Source organism: Drosophila santomea, chromosome 3R (genome assembly GCF_016746245.2).
Source record: "Drosophila santomea strain STO CAGO 1482 chromosome 3R, Prin_Dsan_1.1, whole genome shotgun sequence".
Classification (NCBI taxonomy): Eukaryota; Metazoa; Arthropoda; class Insecta; order Diptera; family Drosophilidae; genus Drosophila; species Drosophila santomea.
The window spans coordinates 20,396,479-20,419,259 of NC_053019.2; the positions used below are offsets into that span (position 1 = coordinate 20,396,479).

General features: G+C 42.6%; 1 protein-coding gene across 4 annotated transcripts in view; it reads right to left on the minus strand.

Moving 5' to 3' along the window:
* The window catches only part of LOC120451154 (extracellular serine/threonine protein CG31145), a 65,797-nt gene that overhangs the window by 25,368 nt on the left and 17,648 nt on the right, over window positions 1-22,781 (minus strand). For all 4 annotated transcript variants that reach the window (XM_039634581.1, XM_039634583.1, XM_044006283.1 and 1 more), the window contains 3 exons: window positions 5,158-5,222; window positions 2,128-2,300; window positions 1,074-1,801 (listed from right to left, as the gene is read on the minus strand). In XM_039634581.1, coding sequence (XP_039490515.1) covers window positions 1,074-1,801; window positions 2,128-2,151 — 752 coding nt within the window. In that variant the 5' untranslated portion in view covers window positions 2,152-2,300; window positions 5,158-5,222. The remainder of the gene's footprint in view (window positions 1-1,073; window positions 1,802-2,127; window positions 2,301-5,157; window positions 5,223-22,781) is intronic.

A 22,781-nucleotide genomic window follows, 5' to 3' on the forward strand; every position in this document is an offset into this window, starting at 1 on the left:
CATACTGTGAACAATACAAAACACTACGCTAACCAAACACTAAATCAATTTGAAGCCAAAGTGGAGCACTCTGAATTGAACTGGGTTATCGCAATGCAATAAATCAAACTCCCTTTCAATCAAACTTGACAAATGCCTTTCCGCTACCTTTCTCCAGCTCAATTAGCCTTCGCCGGTCAACGAACTGCATTCCGTGGACTCTCGCTCCGCACTTGATATTATATAGTAGTTGTGGCGCACTTGAATCGCTGCAGCTGCTAGACCCTCACATTATCCAGTTTTTTCTTTCCCCTTCCCCGATTTGCTCTGCATGATTGCACTGCTGTTGGAGGGGGATACCCTTGTAATTTTGTTGTTAACAAATGCAATGCGTAACCCGCTTGAAACTCAGCTCGATTCGAATCAAATCAGCGATTGTGCAACAGCTTGAAGTGACACGCTCAGTGCATCCACATCCACATCCACATCTAAATCTAAATCCACCCAGTTGCCCCGCGTGACCTGGCCACGCATCGATGGCAGTCGAGAATTCCACTGGCTGGGATACGAATCCGAATCCGATTCCGTTGGCGATGTCGATGGCGATGCCACAAAAGACCCGACTTATTGATCGATTTGTTGCCACACTATTTGAGCGGTTTGCACTTGAGCTGCTTACAACTATGGTACTGTTGCCATTACGACGAATGGGCCGCCACCTTATCGACCCAATCGAACGGGCAATCGGCAATCAATCGCGATGCCATTCGATATGCAAATGTTGGCCAAACTGTTGCAGCCATCGTGTTGCCAATTCGGTCGAGTCGAGTTCAGTTGAATCGAGGGTGTCAAGGTTAGTTTGGCTTACACGTTTGGCTCATTTACATGGCTCCCTTCTCTCTTGTATGGCCATTGAAGCATCCGCTAAACTTCAGCAAATTGCGGCGGGTGCAAGGGTTTGGAAAATGGAAAATGGAAAATAGAGAATAGAAAAGCTAAACGCAGTTTGGGTTAGTTGCCTTACTGGCTATTCCTTCGCCACTCACTGTTCTCTATCTCTGTTCCCTGCACTTTTGGCCCCTTTGTCAATTTACCTTTGGCTGTGCAAACTTTCGCGCTGCTCCGTCTGAAAGTCCAAATCCCACTGGTCGTCTCGGGAAAATCCTCCATCTTGCAGCAGGTGATTCAATGGCAGCGATTTCTCAGCAGATTTGCCCCAGGTCATTTCATTACCAAAGTCAACAGAAGTTTCCTGCTGCCATTGCTGCTCCTGCTGCAGCTTCTCGTTGCTGTTAATAAAATTTTCCAGCTGGCTCGTCGACTTCCAGTTTTTGTGCTCCGTTGGAGTCCTGCTCATTGCCAATTCAAATGCACTCTGATGGCAGCCATTGTGCGATGTCCTGGGAATTACTGGGAGTGCCGATGTCGTTGTAGAAGCCGGTGCATAGGGACTTGAGCCCAGCTCGTTATGGTCCTGCCCATTGTATTGTCTCACTGCCGATTGATTCGCAGTCATTGGCAATTGATTTATGCCCAGAGCGTAATCATCGTAGCTATTGCTGGAACTGGGCAGGCCCATCTGGCTGCCCATCTTGCTACCCATCTGGCTACCCAATCCCAATCCCAATCCCATACCCATACCGATACCATTGCCAATCGCATCATCCTGGCTGCTGGCTCTCTGGAGCGAGAAGCTGCTCTGGCTGCGGCTCCTTTGACGGGATTCCTTCTTTTTGGCCAACTCAGCCGGCGAGGGGGCGAAGAGGTTCCGGATGCTGGCATTCCGTTGCCTTAAGTCCACTTCGCTGCCGCCTGACTTAACCTGGTTTTGATGGAGAGACGCGTAATTGTAAATGGAAAGCTCTTGCCCAATTTCGGGTTCATGCTCAAGCAAAGGGGAAGCAAACTTTCGGTGTTAGTAGAATCGAACAACGGGGTGTAACGGCAGAACAATTGTTATCTTACGAATAGTGCCAAACCAACAATAATTTAAGCCATCAACGCGAACACAACTCAACGCAATTCAACTCAATGAAACTCAAGTAGAAACCAAACTGGAAGGAAAACTCCACGGACAGAGAGGACAATGCTCGGTCAATTCGGCGCCCTTTCATAATCGGATGAAAACATTTGTGGAGTGCTACTTACACTCGTCCTCGAGGCAAGTGACATTGAATGAGGCGGACTCGAGGAGGCCAACTAGGAGACTTTTCCTCCTCCAGCCGACTGGGGTCATCAAGTGGATGTGGCACACAGCTACCAGCAGCGTTTGCACTTGCCGATTTTTCCTCGCTTTTCCTTGTGGCAAGTGTATCTCAAGGCTGCATGAATCAATTCGGTGAAGTGAATTGGTGTGTGTGTGTGTGTGTGTGTGGAAAGTTCAGGAAAACCCAACGATGGCCAGAGTGAGAGATAGAGAAAGAGAGAGAGAGAGAGAGGAAACATCAAAATTTCAAAATCGTTAGACAGATTAGCATAAGCGGATAATTCCGGAAAAACACAGCAATGGCAACGACAACAACAGAAGCAAAGAGCCAGAAAAAATCGTTTTGGTATCCAAAGAGAAACGGACAGCATGTGTGAAGCGTTTAAGTGCTGATGTCCGTCTATGTCGATGCCAGCGGAGCAGGGGGCGATGCTTTGGGGGGGGGGGGGTTTCCTGCTTTGGGTTTAGGAAAATTCTGGGCGGTGGGAAAACTAAGGCCGAAAACGAAAGCACTCCTCCGGCACTTCTTCCAGCTCAGTGGAACTGCAGCACACAAAAAGAAAAAATGAAAAAAAAAAAACCAAAGGAAAATCCGGCAATATCTTGAAGCACAGATATTTCGTGTTTACCAAATACCAACAGCAGTCACAAATGGAAATGCGTGGAAATGTAGCTTTCAAACAATTTTCGACTATGTTGGCTGCATATTTTCCTATTTACGCTCGGCAAAAGACAAACAGGGCGGATCAGCAATGTCACTGAATGTAGATCTTTGAAAATGTGCTCGCGTTTGTGTGCCAAATAAATATTAAATAGGAGCACATATATATATTTTTACCCGCCGCAAATACTTGCCATACTTTACTTAATGCGTAAAGCCATGTCGTGGAAAGTATGCTTTCCTTTTGATTTCGTATTTAAATTTAAGCTCTTTCGTTGCCATACTGAAATGTGTGTGTGTTTTAAAAAGCAGTTTTAATCAACTCTTATCGTTTTTTGTCTTGCTGCATTTGATGGCCATATGTGGCACAGTACGAGCAGATTTAATGATGAATGCTAGCAAAAATGCATTTTAGATTCTCTGCCAGGCTGTCCACAGAGAGTTTTCCAGCCCTGGGAAAAAGCGATTTTCCCCAGCTTGCTTTCCCGCATCGTGTCTCTTTTTACCCGCTCCTTGGCATTGACATTTTTCAGCTGTAAGACAGGAATACTTTCCATTTTTTCTCCTTGCAGCTCTTGCGTGTGTGTGTGTGTGTGCGTGTGTGTGGTTTTTCAGCCAAAATAATCAAACGTGGTTTGGGACTCTCAAACCCACACACACACACACAACCACACACACACACACGCAGAATGCATGCACGAAGATGGCGAAAGGAGAAGATTCCTATCCGATGCAGCGTTACATCTGTTTTGTTTGTCCTGAGAGGGAAAAGATGGAAAAAGGACGAGAGCCGAGGACTGAGGGAAGCCCACAAAAAATTGCATGTCAAGTGAAATTACTTGTTTGCCAAAGAGAAACGGGTTACGAATAGGGAAGGGATGCGAAGGATACGGCTTGGAATGACAACTGCAGCTCACGTATACTCACGCACTTGCACACACAACAACACTCTGGCACACACGCACACACACACCGTACTCACACTACACATGTGTGCAACAACTATACCCTGTGTGAGTCCTGCAAGTCCTGAGAGTCCTGCCTGAGACTTTGATATATACGCAGGCGACACTTCGATCTGCCGGAATATGCGGCTAAGCACGATAAATTGAGATGAATGTCTGGCATGCAGCTAAGTCTCTACAGCTATCTGTCTATATATCTATCTATCTATCTATGTATCTATCTATCTATTCGTCTATATATCCGTTCGGGCAGCTCAATGCGAGTCATCTTATGCTCTCCGCACTTGACACATTCCGGGTAAAGTGCATTTGCCTGTTGGCTGTCTATCTTTCTCTCGCTTCTGGCCAAATGATTTTTTGAATACCTCTTGTCCGCAGATAACAAGGGTATTTTAGAATATTCCATTAAAATTTTATAGAATAATTATATTTTCAAAATGATAATAATCCTATATAGCTAAAGAAAGCATAATCTCTATTCTTAAGCGAATAAAATGAAATAGGATATATTTTTTAAGGAAAGTCTTTATAGAGTCAGTTAAAGAACTATGTTCATTTTGTTGGTATGGCCAAAAAATGCATCAACTTACAGGGTATAAGCGGTCTTAATAGGTTTTCATTTCGGCTTTAACTGACTGACGTCTAGACGCATAGCTCCGCAAGCGATGGAGGCGGCTATAAATATTCGAATATGTATTCCACTACATATGGACCATAAAAATGCACTCCCGACAATTTTAACTTTTATTTCCCACTCGCAATCCCGTCGAGAACTCGTCTTCGACTCTCGGCGACGAGCCATTAAAATGCGACACGCATTTGGGCCTTCTGTATGGCAGTAGTGCATTGCATTGCATTGCATAATTTAAGGCGTGCGGGAGTGAGCCGGAAAGTTGGCATAAAATATTCATTTAAAATGCAGCACGCAACACTTTGGTATGACGCATTGCTATTGCAATTGCCACCCACACCCGCCAGGCCGCCAATCCACCAATCCAGCAATTCACCAATCCAGCAATCCAACAAACCACCAACGCGCCACCTACCGCCCACGTATTTAATTGCGGGCGTTGCAAATGCAAATGTCACAGAGCTGGCGACATTTGCATGCCGATGACAGGACTCCACTGGACACACACCCACTCCGCTGGCCATTCCACTGGTGACCATCCCGTGGAGAGAGCAAATCCTAATCTTACACTGCTATCTGCTGGTAGGGCAAAGTGACAAAGTGATAAAATGACTGCTTGACTGACTGACTGACGGACAGAAGTGACACGTGCCCGTGTGTTTGAGAGGCGTAACAATTCCAACTGGCAAACAATGAACTAATAACCAGAACTTACCCAATTCAAACGGCCCGCCGGTGGAGGTGGAGGTGGAGTTGGAGGAGTCCTGGCACATTCATCAACTGTAAATTAAGGAAGAAGCATTCTGATTAGCATTCGGAATTGATAAACGAGCATTTATAATGGCTCCCAACATCAAATAGCAGATGAAAATAGAATCGAATCACTTTGCATAATCAATGCACGAGAGCAGTAAATGAAATGTTAACCGAAGACAAGCGAAGACAACAAGCCATTAGGCTTGAATTCGATTGAAAGACAACAGTGAGCAGTGGAGCGAATTTCAATTAAATGCCCTTACTCAATATGTGAAATCAAAGTCCTTGTGGATCATTAGTTTTGGTGCAGGTTTGCAGCAGTTTGTATTGATTGTATTGATTGTATCATCTGATGCCATGACGTGGCATGCCCCAAAGGCCCCAGATAATGCACAACGGTTGTAGGCGAAACAAAAGCGTTTTGCAGAGCAGATTGATGCGATACGATGACGTTGCATCTGACGGCCCAATAATAAGCCACACACATTAACACACAACGCGCTTTTAAGAGGAAAACCAAGTAAACGAAGCCATTCCTCGCAGACATCGATTGCTATTCGATCCATTAAAATTATACGCAATTATCCAATTCACTCGACTGTTGCATCGTCGCTGTCATGATTGCCTTGGCTGGCATCCCCAGCATTACATGTACTTTTTCATTGCTACACTCAAGATGACTACATCATTCTCAAGCAAATATTTAAAGAAGTAAAGAGGGATATATAAATGGTATTTTATAACAGCAGATCTTAAAATATATGAACTTTGTCCTAGAAAAAACAGTTGACATATATTTTTCTAACATATATTTTTAAACTCTTTTTCGAGTGCATAAGCTCTCAACGAAAAGATGACGGCTTATAGGGCTAGGCTATCCAGTTGGCCAGGCCGAAACCGAAACCGAAACTCACGTTTTCCAGAGATTATGAGGCCCAGGCCGCAGTCTCTTGAGAGCCGCACGTTTTGCAATGGGAAAACTCAAGCTCAGCGGCGGGGTAGGAAAAGCTAGGAAAAACAACAAACGAAAAGGGAAATTTTCACGGTGCTCACGTAATTGAATTGCAGTCGGCCAAATTGGCATTTATTATAATAAAAGCAAATATGCAATTTCGCTTTTCACTGGCTATTTCACTGGGAAATAAATAAACGCTGGCCAAGCAAAACAGACCGCCCAAAGAGATTTCAAAGGCTTTGGGACACAAATAAGTGAGACGAATAGGAAACTTATTAAATAATAGAGGACTTTACTTCTGGTGGAGTGGCCACTGAGCCCAGTGAGCTCAAAAGAAAACTCTCGAGTTCTCAAGTCTTTAATGCCATCAACTAAATTGCGAATCGCTTTCAGTATATCCCCGACTGTCCCACATTTCAGCTTTATTTATACTCATTTATTCTATTCAGCTGGACTTGCCCATAAATCAACCGCAAAGAAATTCAATTTAAATAAATTATTTTACAATATCAAACCGCAGTAGGAAAAGTTGTAAAATATATAAAAAAAAAACCCCAAACCATCAGGTAAATATAAAGGTAAAAACGGGGCAAGGACAAAGCTGCAAGTGCATTGGAAATGAGCAAATTAATAGTATAAATATTTTAAAACTCACACTGAACTGCAAACGCCAAAAACGCTGCATAAGCCGGATCTTTATGCGAAATAATTAATTCACGTATAAATATTAGTGCGCTGTTATATGCAGTTATAAATGCATTGCTGGCCAGTGTTTGAATTTAATTTCATTATGGGGCAGTGACTCGCTTAATAGAATTTGCATTGGCCGCATCGCTTTGGCTTATACGCGTATTGTTAAATTTGCATTGCGGCCCATGATACTAATTCTAAGCGATAACATCAAAGTTAAACTTCATCTACTTTTCCAGTTATTCCACTCTAGCCGTTGCTCTATCTAATTTTCTAGCCAAATTTCTGGCATTCAATTTGTAATTTTCTAATTATGTGGTTGAGCGTTTTGGTGTATTGAAAGCAATTACGCTGGATAATTGCACATTCCTGTGTATTTGCGAATGGCAGACAACGTGGTCCTGCTCTTCCCACTAAATACGCTTCCTGTGCGTCGCCAGCCGATTAGACGCTCTTCTGCATACCCTGTAAATTAGTTACTTTAAGGCCAAGGTCGCAGCAAATACGTTTACATCATTTGGCTGTAAGCTTACATCATTTGGATGTAAAGAAAATGAATGTTCGTAACATTTGATTTACAATGCTTTAAATATTTATTTCCAATTATTTTTTAAGACTTTTTAAAGCGTATTTTTTATGCGCCTAACTCGAAACTAAGCTCGCTGGCTTTCTTAATGACAACGTCGCCGGTTCCGAGTGCAAATCGGGAGTTGTAGTCAAAATGGGGGGCTATGGAGCCATGGATCCATGGAGCCAAGTGGCTTGGAGCTTGAAGCTGGGGGCTTGGGGCTGGGTCTGTTGATGGGGCTTCAATGGAAGCGTTTACGTCAAGCTGCAAATCAGTTTTGCACTGCGCCAAACAATTTCCGCATTTAATTACATTGATTATGCAGCCAAGGAGCAAATCTGGCTGTCACTCAGCCGTCTCTCTTGTTTCACCTTCTCTGTTTTTTTGTCCAGAAACTTTCGCTGCAACATTGAACTTGATTTTGCAACAAATTGAAGACTCAGCAGACGCCACTAGTAACGATGGTGTGGCGCAAATGGAGGAGGCATTTGCCCAACGAGCGTATCATTGTTGTTGAATGCTTTTTGCGGTGACAACACTCAACACTTTCATGCTCTGTCAGTGCAAAAGGCAACGAAAAAAAAAACCATGTGGCTGTCAACACTTTGCGGCTTGTTGCAAATCGTTATAATGCAGCAAACAATGCGATTCGCGATGTACAACGAAAGGCAAAAAAGAAATATTAAACAAAATCCATTAACTCATAATTTTCTGCTATGTTGAACACAATCCAGAACCCGCGCTCAGTCCAAAAGTGTTCAGTTTGTTGTCGTTAAGCCAACATACTCGCGTACTCCCCCACAAACAAAAAACCCAATTGCGCGCAATTTTACGGCAGAGCGCATTTCGCCACCCACCGAACCGCCCAGCCACCCACTCAACCACCCAGCACCACCCACTCTGGCTGCCGCTATGAAGAGGCACGTATGCGTGAAATATTGTGCAAACAAGCACTGCTACAATAGTTACACCAGCAACAGCTCGCTGCACTAAGAAAAAATATGGCTTGGAAATTATAAAAATAATTCCCTTTCCTTTCCTTAAAGTTGGCTTCTATATACATATGTATATAGATACTGCAGCAAAAAGTATACATTAGTTGCTTACACTTTATAAATTGCTTTGGAATTTTTTTAAGAATTCTAAACTTATTTTGGACAAACATGAGCACCAAACTTTATTAAAAAAGTTGTATATTTGGGTTTCAATTTCTGCAACAGCTAAGTGCATTGCAATTGCAAACAGAAAAGAAAGAAATAGTGTGCTTTAAAGACGGAACTCGTTTGTAACCGAAAAATAAAATTCACACGCTGAAGTCGCAGTTGATTATGGGAAACACTCAAAACAAGTTTGATTGTTGTCGTCTATTTGTTTGTTTGTTTGTTTGTTGCCTGCCATTGTTGTTGTCATGGCTGTTGTTATTGTTGTCATTGTCGCGGCGGTAACTCACGTGTTGCATGTGACAGGCTTTGTTTCTACTATAACATACACCCATGTTATAATCAAAGTGTATCCATAAACCAAAGCAATGTGTATGGTATGGGTAATAAATCACTTACTGGCCATATCTAATTGAATCTAATCGATCATAGAGGGCCCCAAAAAAATGGGCTTAACCCGAGAGCAATTTGGCATGATTAAAGTCGGGAATGTATGGTTAATAGAAATTGGAATTATATGGCATCAAATAGCTGGCATTCCAGGAAAACACTTCTGATTGCTATCACTAATAGGTTGGTAATTGCATCAGTAAGCTATTAGCTAAAGAATTCATTTGTAGTAAATAAATGAACACTGCATATGCGTATGTTTTAAATATATCAATATTAAATTATCAATTTGCAGCGTATTTTCCAAGCTGAACTAACTTCATAACTTCAAAGCATATGCTATAAATTTGTATAAAAACTCCCACTTAATTTACACCTTGCGTTTTTGATTCCAAGGGTGCTCATACATTGAATTTGGTTTGGCTAACATTTTGTCTGCAGCTTTATGAGCTGTAAATTGGTTGAATTATAAGCAATTATATATAAATGCCATTGGCGGCAGCTCAACTCACACGATTCGCGGCATCGTGGAACGCATTTTGCCAGACAATTTCATTAACAGCAATTGCCGCCGCCGGCTTTTTGGTTGTGTGAGGGTGCTGGGTGTGTGAGTGTGTGAGTGTGTGGATAACCGCTTCATTTCCATTAGCCATACAATTTGATTAAGTTCAGAGTGCGACAGCGTCGCAGTAGAGCACAGAGCACATAGCACAGAGCTCAAATTCAAGCCAGATTACAATAATTTCTTTATCAAGCCAAACAACCAACGCACCGACACGCAACAATAATAACAATAACAGCACGAACCACCGAAGGCAGAAGGTCGTTGCATGTCCAACAAATGCGGGGAGGGGGCTGGGGGAAAACCTTAATTTGGCAGGAAAATGGGAAATGGAGTGGACTGGTGGAATGGTGGAGCCCAGTTGGATGCCTTGTGCATACGGCAATGGAGACGTGGACAATGACAACGAAACGGAAACTAGCGGAAATCATTAGAGTCTGCACAAATGACTTCAAGATACTTTTGCCCAGCCAACTCCGAGCACTTCTTTCCCCACTTCGCACAGTGGGTCCAACTGGCACAATACAGGAAGACCCAAATCAACGCCGCAAGGAAAATGCTGTCAGAATCGGGTGACTTTTGACAGCATTAACACACGGAGAGGAAACTATTTGTGCAAAAGTGCTGGTCATCATTACAATGTGCATATTTATGCTGAGCATAAGTAATGGTACACCATTACTTAACCATTTACTCCAGAATTCACTGTTCCAGCAAGTGGATTTCCTTCATTTGCACTCCATTGGTGCGAATTTTGGCTTTGGGCGGTAATAAAACCAATATTGAATACGGCATTCAGGCACTTAAGAAGCAATTTAATTGTAAATTGTTGCAGAATTTTATTTCGATGCGCAGTGAGGCGCATAAAACAAAACAATTTTGTAATCACAACTTGCATTTCAAATGCACATTAAATAGTTTTTAGGCAATTAAAAAGGTATCAAAAGGAAATCAAACAACACGCCCGGTTTTGCCATATTTTTATTGCAAACAAACAAGAGAGTAATGAAATACAAACATTTTAATTGATTTTAAAGAAGGGATATAAACTGTATTGCAGGCCATTAATAAAGCAATTAAAAATAGCCATTTGATATTTGAAATTCTGTGTAATTGGATAAGTAGCATCTAAGCCTTTAAACTGTAAACTTTTTTTGTGCCATTTAATTGGCTTTTTATTTGCAACTCAATCTCTTGTGATGCATCATCACGTTTTTCGAACATCTTTTGCCACAGTGCGTCCCTTTTTCTATACCCATTGTTCTGTTCGGGTATATGTCCATATATATAGTGTATTTTTTTTTGGCTGCCACAAAAGTGGGCGAGTTGGAAGGAGGAGGGGCAGATTGTAGTTCTTGTTGTGATTTTGCTAGTTGCCAGCAGCTTGTGCCGGCATCTACTTAAATATCCGGTATCATTATTATAAAAATCAAGTTGGGAGCCAAGCGGACGCACTGGGCCAGGAAGCAATTAGGTCTGCAGAGCATAATTGGTAGATTTTTTTTCCTCTTTGCTGCTTTAGCCATGGAGCAGGACGGCCTGGACCCTAGCCCCAATTAACAGAGATTAAAGGTGTGAAAAGCTTGGGCTTTTGTCTTGCGATTAGCCTGGGAATACACACACATAGATATACATACATATATATGTAAGTATACAAAGTGGGAGCAGAATTTCCCAACAAGCTTGCACACTGAATGCTTGGAAAAAAGAGAAAAAAATGAAGGACCCTAAATAAAAATCAAGCAGCCGTCAACGGGGCGTATGCGCCACGTGCAAATGAGATGCCAGGTGCTGCAAAAGCTGACCGGGGATGGCAAGTAAATAAAAAGCAGATAAAAATCAAATTAACAAAACGAAGTGAAGTGCAGAGTAGGGAAGAAGAGAGTGAGGAGCAGAGAAACTGCGCTCAAGTAAATAAAACTGCCCCACTTGGCCAAGGCGAGGCCGATAAAAAATGTTTTTCCGCGCAGCGAGATGCAGAGACCCAATTTATATATTTTAAGCATTTGTTATGGCTCTCTCTTGTCGTGCCTCGTTGCCTGATTGCAAATGAAATGAATTCGGCCACTGAAAGTTTAGCGAGCAGAGGACATAGCCAGCAAGGACATCAGATGCGTGGACGAATAAAAAAAAGGCGAAATACAAAATACAAGATACAATTTCACAATGGGCCGCCGGGACGTTTACAAAAATACATTTAATGACTTTCGCCCGTCCAGAGAGTAATGCTGATAAAACGCGAGCCAACCACCCTGCCCAAAAAAAAAAAGGTCCTTCAAAATGAGCAAGGCCAAAAAGTGTCCTTAATCTGCTTAAAAGCACAGTGCCACCGTGATACCTATCAGCCCAGAGCGGACGTGTGCCGCGAGCATCAAAATTAACGGCAAGAAATTTAAAATGTAATTGACAGGCCAACTGACAACATGAACGGATGGACGGCATTCGGCATTCGGCCTCCAGTCGCCCAGGTCGACCAACAGCCAACAGCCAACAGCCAACGGGCAGTTATTAAAACACGGTCGAGGCGTCGCACACAAATACAGGGTCGTACACGGTGCGTATACGCAATAAGGCAATGTGGCAATGAGGAAACGGAAATGCAGCATTAAATGAAAATAAAACAGCCTGGCAGGCAAAACGCGACACGGCGCTTAAGGACACTTTGGACAGAGCGCTCCGCTCGTTGTGGTTCGCTCGGCGTAATTGCTCTCAGCGGAGGGCTTAACGCCGCACCACCATCCGCACCACCATGCGCACCACCGATGTCCTTGGTCCTTTGGTCCGTTTGTCAATGCTTTATTTGCGTTTATCGCAATCATTTCGTCGGCCGCTTTTCGCCCTGTTAATATGGCAATTTACATTTACATTATTTTTATTACGCCAACGCACACCACACCACACATATACACCCACACACACCCATACACACACACACACTCACACGCACGAATTAAATACGTTTAAAAAGGATACATTTATAAGCACACATAAATACATGCATTCTGTCATAATCGAGTTGTGCACTTGTCAGGCTCATAACTGGGCTCGCGGTTATAGCATTTAATTGCTGCCCCGAATGAATGAAAAAGTTAAATATTTTAAACGAGCAACAAATGCCAGCAGCCCCTAATGCTGATGCTGATGCTGATGCTGATGCTGCTGCAGATGCCCTGGGCCATGGCAATTAGAAACAATTGCTACTCTGCCAGCTGGCAAACTGGCAAGCTAGCAACTACCAACTACCAACTACCGACTGCCACCGGGCTGCAATTTCACTTATTTCACGTGCAACTTGGCAACCGACGAGCGGCGACGACAAGCGACATCAACGATGACTGCTGCCGCTTCCACATTCACATACACATCCACATCTACTGCCAGTGCCACTGCACTTGGCTACCAAATAGCAGTCCTAGCACTAAATACTGACGGCCCAGTGAAAGGTGAAGGGAACTGGGAACTGCGAACTGCGAACTGCAAACTGGGAACTCGGAACTTGCAACTTGGAACGTAGCTGGGTGCAATGTTGCAGTCGCAATGCTGCATGTGGCAGAGGTAACAATAAACGTAAACCCATGACTGCCACTCGACGGAAGCAGCGAGGCGGCAGCATGCGAAGATTTCACTTTCATGTTTAACTTGCAGCAGCACACACTTGTTAAAACAGTCCATCATACATACATGTAAGTTCAAGCTTCTTGAAAATGTTGTAATAACATGGCTTGGCTTATTTATTCAACCATGTGGGCAAGCAACTCTACTGGCTCATCTATGATGATTATAATAGCAAATGCATTATATAAAATATTATTGAAGTCATAATAGGATGTTGAACCCATTTCACTTGAGTAATAATATAGAACTTTATTTTGTCGGTCCAACTTAGGCAGGCTTGTCTGTAAGCACACATATCTCTTCGCACCATCTGGTGGCTCCACCTCTTGAGTTTTTGCCTCGCACGTGCATTTGTAAATTTGCTCGGCTGTGGCAACAATGCGTCGGTGGCTCCTCTTCCACCTTTGGCGACACACTTCGAGTCTTGAATTACCCTCAGGCATGCGTGGCGTATTCGGTTGCTGTTTGACAATTTTTACAGTTTCTTTTTCTGTTTTTTTTAGCACACAGCCTTTTTTTTTTAGCTGGGAAGCTGGCATTATGTGACATGGAGGGGAAAAGCGTTTTGTCATAAGCAACGGAAAGACAACGGCGAAATAAAACAGGAAAAGTAAAGAGACCCATGCAACGTTGTTAAAGAAAAGTGCAAGCGACACACTGTGTCCACTTAAAGCAGGCAACAATGTGTGCCAACTTGGGATTGGAAGCCCCGTGACCAGGCTGCAACCAGCAGTAACTTTGGAAATTGCATCTGCAACTGCAACATCACCAGCAGCATCAGCAGCAGCAGCAGCAACATCAGGCAACAATTTTGAGGCATTGCATAAGAGGCTCCAAGGCATCGAGGAGCCCACGATCCATGAGATCGAGCGTGGGAGAAGAGCTTAATTATCGAAAAATGCAAAACAAAGTCGGGAAGAGCAAAAAGGTTCGTTGATATGCGATAACTTCAAGTGGACCCATAAAGTTCCCTGATCATTTCCATAGATACTCATGCTTGTGTGTGGAAAATCCTTAGACAATGGTTTATGATACATATGTATGTGCACTTTGTGTATCAGAGGAATTACCTTCTTTTGTTTTCTAATAGATTTTAAAGTGCAAAATTACAAATCTCACTTTAGACACTTAACCATATATAGGGGGTTACGGAAAACAATTAATTAATTAACATCTTAATCTACTTATTTGACCTTCAGCACACAGTTTCAGCTAATTTGTCAAAATTATAGATAAAGTATATATATTAGATATACCAAGATGTAACGATTTAAATAAATTTTGGAACGAATTGTGCATGGCCACAAGCAGTGAAATTTGTAAGCCACAAGTTTTGTTTATGTTCGCTCAATTTTCCATTTGAAATGTGGGTGGTGATGCTTCACCAAATGTGGTGGTGGTGCTTCATCGACGAAACCATATGATAAGCAACATAATCAATAACTCAAGTGAAGTTTTTGCCCACTTTCCATTGAGAGCCACTGCTGAATGGTATTTTATCGCCGGGAGAACGACCAGCAGCAGCCCAGAAACAAACCCAGAAGCCCAGTAACATGCTGCTCCCAGCAACCGGCAAACAAACAAAACAACAAACAAACAAGCAACTGCAACTGCAACTGCAATCAATTGCACCTTCTGCCGCATGAATGCGTGACTGAATAGCAGCACATATGCGATGGCTCCTTCGTCCAAGGGGGCGAGGGGCAAGTGGCAAGGGGCTAGGGGGCTAGCCGCACTATCTGCTTTCCCATGGGCATCCCCCTCCAACCGATTCCCCCAGGATCCCCCAACGGCCACCCTTTGACCCCTCTTAGCTGACCAGTGCGGTAACTGAAATAGCAGCATCGAGTCGGGTTTTATTTTCCTCTCTCGCCGCACTCAATTTTTTGTGCAGCTGCAACTGCAATTCAAGTGCATTGCAATACACAACCCACTGACTCGAGTGTAGAGAAACAAACATGGATTTAATTATTTCATTTAAAATTTCTGCAAAATACCATTAATTAGCAAAAATACTTATAATGCTTCGAGCATCATATTTAGTGCATAAAGTTTGGCAGTTATTGTGCTTTTAATTACTGCGTATTATAACTTTATAACACACCAATAATTTAATGCGATTGTCTAGTACAAAACATATATAATATATCTAAATATTTATTTTTCTATAATTCAATTAAATACAAATATTTTAAACATTTACATCTTTTTTTTCCTGTGTCGTCGTAAAAATGGGAAAAGCGAAAGGAAACATTGAATGGAGGCGGCTGTGAGTGTAAGTGAATGAAAATGGGGGCGTGGCAGGTGACCGTATCCGAAGGGCGTAAACGTAAGTGCGCGTTATGTTTGCCAACGCCAAATGAAAAGGACCGGAACCGTGAGTAAAAAAAAAAAACAGAAACAGAAAAAGCCATGCAAATCACACACACTCACTCACCACCTTTCTACCACCAACGTGTCTAGTGTCTAAAAAGGTGGAACTACAAAAGGGATGAGGGGGCATTACAATAAAGACTCTTACTTTGTGGCTGGTGTTGCCGGGCCTTCGGGGAACCTTGACAATGATATTGATTTGCTGTCATTATTGTTAGTTTTTTTTTTGTTTTTTGCCACCCGGCGGCAACTCTGGTCTGTGCGGCATGAAGCGTGTGTGCGAAAACGGTTTGTGCTCACTGTCGCCAGCCATCGATCCTTGGGGCGGCCTTCGTCCTGCGGCATCGAAGTTACAAAATTTGAATATACGTTGAGCTGAGCGCTCCGCGCGGTAGGCGAAATTGAAATTGTTATTTGTTGAGGCGACTGTTTCGTGGGGGGAGGGCTGCTGGAATAAATAGTAAAACTTCGCTGCCAGAGTTGCCAACCCCACCATTGAGTTGCCCAAGGGGATGACCACTCAGCGTGGCCACGATTCCTGTATCTCGCACCGAAGACTTTTGGGTGAAACATTTTTTGCACGGCAATCCACCCACCGCCAACCGAATTCAACCGAACAATTTCCCCCCTGTTAGTTTTCTCTGGCTGTTATTGACTTTTTCCAGCGGCAAAACAAATGCAATTTGCATTTTGATAACATTTCCCAGCAGCTGTGTTTTAATTGCATTCGTTCAATGCAAGTTTGCTCCACCTTGCACGGTGGTCCGGATGCCCGGTCCTTCAGAGTCTCTACAGTACCTAGTCCCGATTCCCGAGCTCCGAGATCCGAGTTCGGTAGAAGACGTAACGAAATCAATTGTCAGGTCATCTGTCAATTTATTTGTTATTTCCCGCCAACTGTCAGCTGTCACGGCTGCACGAACCGAAGCCAAAAGGCAGGCCATCCAGCCATCCAGCCAGCCAGCAAACAAAACAAACAAAACAAACACAAAACGTAATGCATTTAATGTGCCAAGCGACTTGCAACAAAATTACAGTCCCGGACGGGCGAACAAGAAGACGGTAGCGCCGACAAACTAAAGTCCGCGATGCACAGTGTAGCAAATGCCACGAAATGCCTGCCACATAAAGGATGTATTAAACTTTCTTAAGGAACTTCTAAACTTTCTAAAAGATCATAATTGTAGTAAGCAGACAGCTTTTTCTGCATGTAACTTTCCCAGCTAAGTTGCATAATCACATTTGCACCACTGTGCAGCTGCGGAAAAGTTCAAGAGTTCGCTTTGTCGCGCTTGTGCAAACAAATGATTTGTTTTAGCCGCTCTTTCAACTGCCCCCGCCCCCTTTTGCCGCCCAGGTGTAATTGCCACACGACCAAAAGGCGTAGCGAAATTAGGCAAACGTTTTGGCCAAGTTTGTTTTCCCTTTTGGGCCGGTTTGTTTGCCTTTTGCCATTTGCCATTTGGAAATTATCGAGTTGTCGCCCAGCTGTGTGCGACGACGTTCATTGGAAATGCAATTTTCGCGGCAAAAGAGAAGAATCTCAAGTGCCTGGCGCCAAAACAAATGATTGGCATTATGTAGTTTGACCTTAATTAGTTAACAATGGAAAGCAGCGCATTATTTTTGCATTTCCCGACGGCGGTAGGCGTTTGGCAGTTGGCTGTGTGGGTGGTGGTAAGCTCGTAAGAATTAACCGCACCAATTACACGCACAAAAAATCAGAATCTGAATTGTGAAAATCTATTTGAGGGGGCGACCGGCATTTTCAGTTTGCCATAAATCAAATTAATTGAAATTAATGGTTCACCTCGCTTCAAGTGCGCTCACGCAAATATTTGCCCACCAATTTCTTTTTCTTTTTTTTGGATGACGGGTTGGTATTTGCTTTACCAGGATTGGAGATTGAATGGTGACCATTAAGCATCGGGTGCTGGCCCACTAATTATTTTAGCTTACACTTGGGCCGAGCGTTAATCCCTTTGAAGGCAAGCGGGTAAAAAAAAAGGGATAAAGCCAAGGATTCGAGAGGTTTATGCGGGTAATTAATGTGACATCTGATAGGACTTGTAATGGCAAATGCGATTGTTTATGCAAATTTTCGACACTGGCGATGGATTTGCTTTATGCAAATGTTCATGCAACAATTGCCTGTAAATTAAAGGGACATTTTAATGAGACGTTAAACAATTATATTGCTGATTTATAAGGGGCCGTTGTTAAAACCTATTAGGCATGCCAATTAAAATGAATTTTATTTTATGTACATTTTTTTGTTGCACATTATTTAAATGTCATTCAATACTTTTCGACTTCTGTGCTAATTAGTTTAATTAGATGTCTCATTTTAAAGCAATTTGTTGTATTTTACAAACGAATATTTAAATTTGATATGCCTCGAATTTACAATAGTAAGTTTAAATGTGTTTCATGAAAAGAAATCGCCCATAAACGATCTATGCAATGGCACATCCTTTTCATTAAGCTCTGTCCCGGCTTTATTTGAACTTCAAAGGAACGTTTGGCAAGGACTGGCGGTGGCGAATTAATGAAATGTTTGTCAAGTGCGGTTTACTGGCTGTCTGTCCCACTCTACGGCTTTGGTTGACTCATTAAAATGATTTAATAAGGCCAAGCCGAAAGTCCGTAAACCGATTTCCCCGTTCAATGGAAGTAAGCCACGTTGGTATCAAACCAAACAGACAGACAGACAGACAGACAGCCAGCGATGTAATTCATCAGAAATAAACGTGGTCATTATGTAGTTATAGCGCAGGGACAAAACGCACCGCACCGCACCGCACCCATGAATAATGAATAAAGCCAGCAAACAGATTTTTGCCGCTTTGCCAAATAATTTCTGGGCCTATTTACATATGCAAAATTCATGGGACATGGGCCATGGGCCTGCCAGCCAAATCGCATTCGTACTCGAATTCAAATTCATATGGCCATAATGGCAAGACATATGGAAAACTTGTGGGTGAGTGAGGTCGTGCCTACACACACAAGCTACACACACACATACTTGTAAATACATACATATATAGATGCTTCGAAAACATCGCATTTTCCAATCAATTGAATTTCAATTTGCATAATTTTCTGTATGTCAAAGTAATGTGTACGAAATTCGATTATTTTCCATTGAATTGAGCTGAAGACATTACGAGTGGACTAAAAGTGGACAAAGCAGACACCCAAGAAGCTTCTTCCTAAGAAAAAAAAAGGACAGTAGACAGTGGACACAGGACATTGAACGGTGAACAGGACACACAGGACACACAGGACACGGGACACGTGAATATGGCAACACCCAAATGGGTGTGTCGTGGAGTGGACAAACATTATTGCAGAATTTATTTGTATTTCAGCTTGTGCGTGGCGGGGGTGGTGGTTTGTTTCAAAGGGCCGACAGACCCACAGATACACCCACACCCACACACACCTACACCCACCCATACATTGTGACCTCAAAGTAACCCAAAACTCCAAAACGTATATTAATGCAGAAAAAAAGGGAATTTGTTGGATTTGCGTGAAAATGTTAGGGAGCGTAGAGAAAAGGATCCAAAAGCGAAACAAGCAATAAAGGGCACGGCCGATTCTATTCGGTTCGTTTCAACTCTGAAAAACTATCACAAATGCCATAAACAAACACAGACTGGCAAAAATCTAAATATGAATGCGGCAAATATCGAATTCAAAATGCGCTACAAAAAAAACAGGCAACGAATTTGTAATATAAATTTTAACTAAGGTACTCATTTAAAGGAAACTTTAAATTGGATTTTTGTTAACTCACATACGCGTTATTAATCTAAAAATATATTTCTTAAAAAGTTTCTTTAGATGTAAACGCTTTCAAGGATCCTTTGCTCCAGAAACTCTTACTCGTCACTAATTTTCAATGTTTTCATCGCTGACAACAGAGCCCCTTCGCAGTGAAAATGCTCCAAGAATTTCCCAGCACAATCCAACAATGTGCGTGCGTCCCTTTTTCCGAGTATTTCACACGCCCACCGAACAGGGCCAGTGCCTTTAAAAGAACCCAAAAGGAATTAAATTGGAAAAGCGTCGGAAAACGAGACGACTGAAAAAGGGTTCAAATGTATTTACAGTCGGGTATCCACAGAGGAGTTCCCCACTCCTCCACCGATCCCCCCCGAAAATTGTTTTGCGGCAATGTGCAGGGAAATGCAGAGAATACTACAAGTAGCCCGCAGCGACCAGACGGGCAAAAACACTTTCGCCCCAAACAAAAAAATAACCAAAAAGAACTAAAACCATAACAAAAACAGATACAGATACATTTACAACCAAATCCAGCCGCAAGATTCGAGTCTTGACCGCCGCTCCCCATTTGTTGTGGCTTCTTTTGCCACCTTTTTTGGACTTTTTTTTGTCTGCGGACACGCGTGTCGTAAAAATTTAATTAAAAAATAATTTTGCTAACAATAAAAATCAACACTCGGCCAGTGGATGATAATGATGATGTTAGAAAAGAACTGGCCAAGCCGCTGGCTAAATAAAGATTAAGCATACGCCATGGTGACCAGGCGATTGCTGCCACGCCCATTAGCCGTGTCAAAATGTGCGAATTATGGGGCCGAAACAGCGGGCATTTACGGCCGAGCTCTTACTTTCGGTTTAGTTGGCTTTGGGCCGCATTCAAGGCGAATCTCGGCACTTTAGTGTCAGCCTGAACGAAATTATGATGACGACTCTTTATTGGGCCCACAGCCATTGTCTGCCCCGGCCAAGGCTGCTCCTCCTCCTCCTGATCCTCCTCCAGCTCCAGCTCCAGCTCCTGTCCTCCTTGTTCTTGTTGTCCTGACAGCTGAAGTGGCCCGCCCGGATGCCTGGATGCCTTGATGTCTGAATGCCTGAGTGCCTGGCTGACTTTCCCTTTCGCCTGCCGCCTCCCGCTTGTCGAGTCAATAAAAATTCAGTAAAACGCTCTCGACATAGGCTCAAGGATTATTATTGCTACTTTATGACAGTTTATGTATTTTTTCCCTTTGTGTGTGTTTTTGTGTGTGTGTCTGGGCTAGTGACAACGCAGATTTAAAAGGTTATATACACAGGAATATGGTCGGGGTTGCAGCAGAATGGTTAGATGGTTAGATGGGTATAGACAGCCCAACTTGTAAAGTGTTCGGAACGCAAATTGCTTTCCTGGGACGACTGCCAAAGTGGAACGTTTTGTAGTCAATTTCACAGATAATTGGAATGCCTGGAGGATATGGGGCGTTGAAATATTTACCAAATCATCCGATATTCTCGCTTAACAAATTTTGCCGCAATTGAGAAATCATTATGCAGTGCATAGGATAGATAAATAAAAATGTTGTACTTTTTTAAGAAAAGGTTATCTTGTTTTCTTTATAAAAAGTTTAATTTGAAATCACTAGCTGGCTATGAGAATTTTAAATCGCCGCACAACCACAAAGCCTAATACCTATTTAATTATCTAAAGGGTTGTTTGCCAGCTTAATGCAGTAACTCAAACAAAATACTCCTTCAGAAACCGAAAGCAATAAACTTCTAGCCGACCCAAAAACCCAATGACAACAAAGGCTTGTCCGGCACCAACAAAAAAAAAAAAAAACAAACTCTGGGCCAAACTTTGCCAACAAGCGGCGGCAATAAATGCAACCAACGTGGCCAAGCTAATTATGCGCTTCCTGCAGAAGGGGGTTTTGGTAACGAAAACAAGAGGAACAGGCCAAATCTGCTCGGAAAGACAAAAGCTCTAACCTCAAACTTTAACTTCTCGCCGACTTTTGGCCCAATTATGGCCACGTTTCAATGTCGAGTCATAAAATTTGCATATTTCCCCAGCCAAAGCGTTTTCAATGCTTTTTGCCGCTCATTTAGTACAATTTTTTTGCTTCACGTCCGCAGTCTATGCTTTTTTTTTCTGTGTGTTGTTTTTCTTATTTTCGAGGAAAATTGTAAGCCGGCCAAATACGTTGACACCTTCGTTTTAATTCGGAAAAGAGGGCGGGGCGGTGAGGGGAGGGGTTGTAGGCCAGAAGAAGAAAACTCGCTGCTAATTGCAGTGTCGAGGCTCAAAGCAAATGGCTTAATTACCTTGTATTCCCCGGTTTGTTGTTTGACCTTTGGGGACAAAGTTCATTTGCATAATTTGGCTGGGTTTTTAATTTTTCGGCATAGCATTTCCCTGGCAATTCTGCACGTAACATTTGCATAACCAGAATCTGCACGCGAGGCAATCAGCATAATTCCCCCACTCACCCTGCAAACATATTGAGCCGAAAAATCACTGCACTACCAACAGAGTGAAAACAAATATCTTTTATCGTTGCTAGCAGCTGGAAGGGGAAAAAAAACGAGAATATGTAACGAATTTACTACAAGCAAAGTTTTTAGGTAGTCGGGCGGGCGATATTTGCTCATCAAATTAGTTTTCTTGCACACGTTTTCAATTTTCGGCAAATGCTAAAAGTTTCCACTTTTGGCTCCACTCAATTTTGGGGCCAAGTTGGGGGTTATATTGGCCAAATATGCATGCGTGTGAGATACCATGCGTAGACTGGAAGAAAAAACGCCAACTAGCTGGCATAATTTGGCACATTCAAAAGCTTTCACTTAAGCCGCACAATTCATCAGTATTAACAACCGCAAAGTAGCCTTAGTTATCTCAATTTTGCTCATTATTGGGCAGCTCAAATGTTTCAAGTGTAGGCACGCACAGGGAAAAGCGTGTCAATTAGCACGTGCAAATACTATTGGTTGATTGGTATATTGGCATATTGGTATATGGGCATATTGGTAATTACTGAATTCAAGCGAATGTGCAGCTCATATCATCTTTCATCGGTGCTTTGAACTGAACCGAGGCCCCATGGGAATTCAACGGATTAGATAACAAAGATCCAGAGTGCTCGGTTCACCCAGTATCCGGTTGGCTGTGAGCCATTGGCAAACATTTACTTAGCTCTTGCCCCCTGCTAAAATATGCAAAGCCAAACAGAGACGGCAAATTCAACAATGTTTATTTGCGACTCTTGTTGGCACAAATGTTGTCATTGATTATGCATGATCCATATACGCAGAAGAATACTATGTATGTTAGTAGACGGGTTTCGTCAAATTTTAACCCAATTTACAAACACTGAATTGCCTCAGCCAAAGGCATATGTGTATATAAATTGTTATCAACAAATATTATCCAATTGACAAAACCACCACAAAAATGTAGGCAAATGTGCTAAGTAAAGATAAATTTATTTGCACTTTGAAT